The sequence below is a fragment of the Rhipicephalus sanguineus genome, chromosome 9, assembly GCF_013339695.2.
Source record: "Rhipicephalus sanguineus isolate Rsan-2018 chromosome 9, BIME_Rsan_1.4, whole genome shotgun sequence".
NCBI lineage: Eukaryota > Metazoa > Arthropoda > Arachnida > Ixodida > Ixodidae > Rhipicephalus > Rhipicephalus sanguineus.
The window spans coordinates 113,617,093-113,624,360 of record NC_051184.2 but is presented as its reverse complement, the minus strand read 5'-3'; the positions used below and the strand labels follow the sequence as shown (position 1 = coordinate 113,624,360).

Genomic DNA, 7,268 nt, shown 5'->3' with positions numbered 1-7,268 from the left:
TGGCTACGCCACTGGACCTTTATATTCATTTAGAACAGTACTCGTAGCAAAGTGTTTGCAATCTAATACTGTTTTTTTATTTTCATATAGGCAGCACAAGTGTAAGTACATGATAGCACTACTACTACACATTCATGCGACAGAAACGTTTGACGTCCTTTCTTCTACTGATATGCCTCAGCAATGGGGTAAAGAACAGCTGACAGATGCAAGAAAGAAGTATCAAACAAGGCTGATTGCAGAGTTGCCATGCTCGAAAAAGGTAAGTGACTAATTTAATTGTGAATTATTGCCTAGGAAATGGAGAACCGTAATTGCAGTGGTACGTGAGAGTTGCAATAGCTGCACTTGGCATGCAGTAAATCACTAGGCAGTTCTGATCACTTAATAAGTTAAATGAAGAAATGGCTTGATTATCAGTGCTCCGTCAATTACCTTGTTGCAGCACATGTAAACTGTAACAAATAAAAATGAAGAGTATAAACACCAAGCCACATAATAGCCTAAAAACAATGGCAAGGACACATCATTTTTAAGAAATATGCTATATAAACATAAATTCATCTCTTTCAGCCGAGGAAAGAAGTCAGAATACCTGAAAAAAACATCCTCGAGAGGCTGCTCCATGGATTGCCTCATGTGTGTTCGGCACTGCGCCACCGTGAAGGCAGTAAGCATGCATACAATGAAGCTGGTAGCTGTTTGTGATGGTGATGAAGATTATTGCAAGATTACTTGGATTTATTCAGTCTTTAAGCAACCACGTTTTTGCCAAGGCTTTTGAGTAATTATGATGTGTGTGTATTGAACAAGAAGTAAGATAGAAAAAGGCTAACCTCTTCATTTTATTCATCTGATCTTTTTTTGTACACAAAAGGGTTCTCACAGGTGTCACGATGACTCTTTTTGTTTGACAGGAAGCAATGCTGGTGCATCAAGAGCATCTCCTCTAGCTGTGAGGCAAGATAAGTCGGAGGGAACGTGCAGGTCTGCAGCATCCCCAGCAGCCACTCGACAGGAGAACAGTAACGCAATTGTGGAGCAGCAAAGCGCACTTGTCACACGACCATCAACACTCACTGAAGCAGTTGCACAAGCAATGGCAACTGGAGCCAGGTCAACAGATGACATGTACAGTACATTCAGCATACATTCACAGACTCAAACATAGAATAAATCACTTCCATAACCACACAACAAGCAGATTCACTACACTGGATGCTGTACAGAAGAGGGATGGTGACAGCCTCCATTGCATATACAGTTTACACAAGGGTGCACACATTAAGGGCAAAAATGGGGCCTCATGACGTGCGGCCTCTTTTGAAGTCTATAATGAGAGAGCACAATGTTCAAACTTCTGCAATGTCACGAGGGATTTTGCTAGAACAGACAGCAAAAGAGGTCTACACAGCCATTGGGTCGCATACAAGTCTTACAGTGAAAGACACTGGCCTCCTAATTTCAAAGGAGCACCCCTGTATTGGCGCATCACCAGATGGGCTAGTCACTTGTGATTGCTTCCCGCAGCGGACTCTGGAGGTGAAATGTCCAATTAGCCTAGATAAATTCAGGCAGAAGGAGATCGCAGTGTCTAATGATGAAAATGTGTGCCTTAAGAAAACCAGCAAGTATTTCTGCCAAGTTCAAATTCAAATGATGCTCGCAAAAGTTCACAGGAGTGACTTTTTTGTGTTTCAAGACACTGAACACTTTCTTTTATTTTCTGTTGATTTCGATGAAGTTTTTTGCAACACTGTTGTAGAAAGGGCCGTGTACTTCTTCAAATGCTATGTTTTGCCACATATAGCACAGTAAAACATTACAAGATGCCGAAGAGGCGTTGTTTAATCTGCATGCACATCTTAATAACACTCTAGTGCGAAAGGCCAACTAGATAACATAAACAGTGCAATAGAGAATGTGAGGTTTCGTAATAAAATCGTGGTGTTTCTTTGCTTTTGCCACACTGTGCTCTGCGAGGGATGCTGTACTGGTGTTTCTAACTGTTTTTGGTGTTTTTAATGTCACCCACCTGTGTGAGTACTTGAGAGAGCTGCACATTAATGGTGTTCAATTTCCTGATGCCACACTGCATTGAGGGGTGCTAAATTGAGGACTACAGTTATGTTGATCAATAGTGTTTTTAATGTGCAGCTGTCTATGTAAATAAATAGTTTTGCATTGCATCCTTTTCAGAATGTCATTACTGTGGGTAAGGAAGCAAGGTTACACAGGGTGAATCACTACACGAAGACATATGTTACTATGACAAAGAGAGAACAAATTACATGTATATATCTAAAAAATCAGCAAAGAGTGAAAGAAAATACATGAGCATAACAAAGCTAAAAAAAGAAAAAAAAATATGCACATCTAATCAAACCAGATATTCAAAGTTACATGTGAAGTATATTCGTATAAACAATACTGAAAAGGAAGACATACAGACAAGAAGTCGCCATAAAAAATAATACAGGAAAAATTATATCCCAGCTATAGCTCTTCTAAACCATATTGGGCATGGTTGAGAAGCAATACGAAACACACTGAAACTGTTTTCGGTGCATGCATAACATGTTGCTGCATTACTGGCCTTTCTAGTGAACTGGTGGCACCCTGACACTGATGGGGATGTAATGCCTCTTTTAGGCATGTCACAAAGCGATTTCACTCATTCAAGAACTTCTCAGCACTGAAAATCGGTTTTGACAAATTGAAAATTCTTGCAATGACGGTTAAAATATCATCAATGTACGGGAAAAGCTCAGTGCCAAGGTTTCCCGACAGAATCTTGAAAACTTTCATACGCTGAATGGCGCGCTCCACATGAACGCGGGCAGCTGAAATGCTCTGGTTTTGTTGAGCTTCACGCTGTGTAAACTGTTTCTTTTTACGTAAAAATGGAGGGCGAACCATAGTTACATGGTGCTGAAGGCAGAGTTCATCGATCAGAAAGCCCTTGTCAACCATTACACTATCTATAGAAGGCAAAAACTTCTCAAGAATTTTACTTTCCTTTGTAATAAAGGAATCCGAGGCCCTTCCACCACATGCCTTGCTCAGAAAGCTAATATGGCCTCCAGGTAATTCACAGACTAAAACCTTAGCTGTATAGGTACCCTTGTACCAGCTGTATGTGCGTAGCTGTGACTCCAGATCTTTTGGTCTCTGCAGTGGGATTTCCGTGCAGTCCAAAACTGCACGCACATTTGGGTATTCCTCAAAATGGACGGTGAGGTTGTCGACAACCGCCTCTTTGCTAGGCCAGAATACTGCGGTTTGCAGTATTTCTGCTAGTGTTGCAATTGTTGCTTTGAATATATCTGCTGCTTAGTGCGATGAATGCCAAAAAGTACCCCAATTAGTGAAAATGGCACATTGTGGTGGAGCTTCATCATAGTCATTCGCACCGCATCTTCGTTGCATAGGCAAACGCTTTTTGCCTGCATAAGCATGCGGCTGTCAGTGTACAGATCACAAAGATTATAAAATAGCTGGTAGCATGGAAGACCAGTGATTACACTTAGGTCTTTTTGAGTTTTTACACGCGCTATGCTGAGTGGTTGATGTCTCTCAGCATCAAGGGTGTTAACTTAAAGTCCAATTTCTCTTCTGAAGGCAAGCGCTGCAGCAGGAACATCTGAAGCACAAGATTGTTAAACTGTGTTGTACGAAAAATCGAACATGAGCCAGGTAGCAATAGGACCATCAAACTAACCTTCCAGGCCATCTTCACTGTTAACATCTTGGTGGTTGCTGAAGGCGGATGTGCCCAAGCTCTGCTGAATCTCATATTCAGATGATTGTACCTGGACGTCTAGAGTATCTGCAGGGGGCTTGGGGGTGGGATGTACCGTCGCCAATGGCACGTCTGCTGCCACTAAAAGATGTGTCCAATTTTTTTCACTGTTTGTGTCAAGCTGCAATATAAATGTCCCCTAATAAAAGGGACAACCACACAAGCAAAAGTAGCACACTTTAAGTTGTGTTGTTTACTCCACCTACCTTAGGTTGCTGTAACATTTCAGAAACATTTACAATGTCACACAGACCTCTGTGTCTTATGCGGTCACTACTTACTGCAATACTTGCAGCCACTTCAACTTTTGACACATACGTAACTGCCACATCGGAGCTCTTGCATGTTTGAGAGTTCATGTTAAAAATATACAAACTTGTTTACAAAATTGTACGTGATACACTTCAGGTTCAAGACACTGCAGAAGGCTAAGCTGAATTTATTTTGAGCTATTTCCTATGATATGTGTTAAATTACAAGTTGTTACTTTGAATACTCACAAACATTGCCCTCCACAAAACTTTTGCAATCTACTTCCACTTAATATAATGTGCATTATATCTCGACAAACTGAACGAGCAGCACATACAGCAGGACTATGAGAAGACAACACCGTAGTCGTGCTGTCTGCACTGTTTATTGAGTATCTCAATATTCAGCTAACTAGCTCAAGTTAGTCCTCTTGCATAATATCACTCAAGTCAAGCACTCAGTGATAATGTGCTTTGCAGGATATCGCTGTTTAAAGCCATTACAATGGTTTTGTGCCTGCAGTAAAGCTATCATGCAGTAATTAACTCAGTCGCAAGGCAATGTGTACATCGGCACTGCGCATCAAAATATGTGCGAATAATCCAAGAAGATATAGATTCATGACCATGCATGTTAACAAAAGTTTTCTTCAGATCTGCAAGTTTTGAAGTGTGAGGAGCATTGTTTCATCTTGCTACTAAGTGCGTTGGGCAATAAATAAAGTACCTCATTTTTGCTTGCTCACAACTTACTTGTCATTTATGCTTTCTGCAGTTGGTAATACGTTTATGCGGGGCCAAATATGCTAAAACAAGAGGCACACGCTGCTCCTACCTCAGCTCAGTCATATATCTGCACCTCAAACTTCCTGACAAGAGTGCGGTTTATACAACCGCGTTCGTGAAACGCAGTTTACACAAACTGAAAATAAAAACTCGTTTATTAGCATCACCAAACAGGACTATAAAAGGTTTGATATAGAGGGCATACGGTGACGTTCAATTGTTTCATAAAAGCAGTGAACAACTTACGGAAGGTTAGAATAACAGAGCTGAGCTAGTTGGTACGTATTCACGTTAAAGAGACAGGGCATGCAAACCCGTACATAAGAGAGAAGACACCATAAACGGCCTTGGTGTCTGTGGTGTCTTATGGTAAGGCATTTGTGGTGTCTTGCCTTCTCTCTTGTGTCAGTGTTAGCACACCCTGTCTCTTTAACATGAAAGCTTACAGAAGTAACCACAGAACCACAGTCTGTAGCAAATCTTTGTTTCAGAATTAAATGTGGTTGATAAGAATAAATTTCACTGCATTCTTTTCTTGTCAACAGCATTTTAGTCACCTGAAAAGATCTACACATGCCACACATAAGTAAATTTCAGATCTAGGAAGTGAGAAGTGCCCTATGCGCACGATGCAGGATGCTGACAGATGCTAACCGCGTCTACACAAGTGACTCAAAGCCATGCTGACCGAACAAATGCCCAAACCTTTATCCGACTTGGCACGTAGCACCCTAAACACTATGTATTGAAAAATATAACGAATAATTTTAATATGATCACACTTGTGCATCTTCATGGACCAGTTAATATTCCATTGTAAACAATGTTACCAAAGTGCACACGATACAACAATTACAGATGAAGAGCTGAAATAAACATAAATCTTCGCACTTCAGCTTGACTACTAATTCACGAGCTTTAATGCAGTCTCGTATTGGAAATTGCTTTTTTTAGCAAATAAAACGAAAAGACTTCATATTAACTAAATGTTGGCAGCGCACCAGTAAGCATGCCCGAACAGAACCAGAGCAATAATGCCAAGTACTCATTCGAAGCATCGAAGCGGTGTGCACACGCTACGAGCAACAAGCGTGGCACCACGTAGCTGACTAATTAAAAAATAAAAAATTACTAACCACTCTGCTGCTTGCGGATTTGGCGACGCTCAGTACGCGGACGATCCAACGGGCGCACCGGTAAAGTCTTCGACGGCACAGCTCCGGCTTCAAGGCAGCGCTTTTTCCACCCTGCCGCGGAAGAAACATGTTATGCTAGCGGTTTACGGCCAATGAACAGTGCACAGCCATTGAAACGCGATACTTCTTGCGCCACCGGCAAGCACTCGGGATTCCGAGCTAGCATTTCTGTGTCGCATGAAAGTGCGAGTCCTTGCGATGCATTGTGGCTGCATTCAGTCCCTCGGCGATCACCTACTGCTCACCAGCGGCGTAAATAGAACTGGCCGCCATGTGGTACAAGCATTGCGTATCACGTATCACTCGCTGAACACTAGTACGTGAACGATCGCCGCACGTTGTCTACTACTCATCGAACATTCGCGCTCCCACTCCGTACACGAAGTCTTCGTCGCGGAAGTGCTTGCTGCACACACGTGCGTAGGAGCTTGGTTCCTTGCCCATTCGAAGCTTTACAAGCCATGCGTTGCGTAGTTTTCTTTCCTTGGGGTAAAAGTGAAAGCTCCCGCCTGGCTCCTTCGCGTACGTAGAGCACCGTGGCACGGAGCAGTAAAGTACCATGCCGCCGATGAGTTTGACTGCACTCTCCCACAATGTGTACTCTCTAGGTGTCGGCGCACATGAAGTCAGAGCAAAACAACGCGTTGCAAAGGCAGAAAAGCCTGGAAATCGCGGTTAAAAGCAACGCGCTCAACCGTGCGCTTCGCTTGCCAGAGCAGACTGAGATCACGTGATCCAACCCTGCACGTCACAACGATTGCAGCGCCCGCATCTCCAGTGGTGGGCTTCGCATCCAATATTCTTCTATGTTCCGAAAAACTAAAGGTGAGCATGCGGCGTGCGCTCGCAGCCACACATATACGTGTTGCATTTGGACAACACAGTTACTGTTTTTTTTAATATGGCTGAATCGTGAACAGCACGATGTTGCAGTTAATATCGCTGTTCCTGGAAGCAGTGAAATTAAAGCACTTGAGACTCATAGCTTAACTGTTGCGGCTATGACATGACTGCGTGATGGATGTGCGTTTTGCTTTGTTTGCCTGTTTATCACTCGCCATAGTTTAAATACGCATTTCCGAGACTCAATAGCCAATTTTAGAATAGCGTACGCAAACCTTTGCGCAGGCTTTTCGTGCAAATGCGCATGCGTCGTACGCTAACCGCTTGTGGGCTCCCGTTAAGTGACTGAAATAGCGGGCGGCAAACGCTAACTTCGCCTATACGCTATTC

At 42.7% G+C, this 7,268-nt stretch overlaps 1 protein-coding gene and 1 long non-coding RNA gene across 2 annotated transcripts; both read right to left on the bottom strand.

Annotated features, from left to right (window-relative positions):
• Window positions 1–2,439: 2,439 nt before the first annotated feature.
• LOC119405808 (uncharacterized) lies at window positions 2,440–3,333 on the bottom strand (the record flags this gene model as incomplete). The annotated part of the gene is made up of 1 exon (XM_037672634.2): window positions 2,440–3,333. A coding segment is annotated over one exon (663 nt), but the record flags the coding sequence as incomplete, so codon positions are not given.
• Window positions 3,334–3,721: 388 nt separating this feature from the next.
• On the bottom strand, window positions 3,722–6,326 carry LOC125759767 (uncharacterized). The gene is made up of 2 exons (XR_007417401.1): window positions 5,976–6,326; window positions 3,722–3,883 (listed from the first exon to the last, which is right to left on the bottom strand). It is a non-coding gene; the product is annotated as an uncharacterized LOC125759767 (long non-coding RNA).
• Window positions 6,327–7,268: the final 942 nt, after the last annotated feature.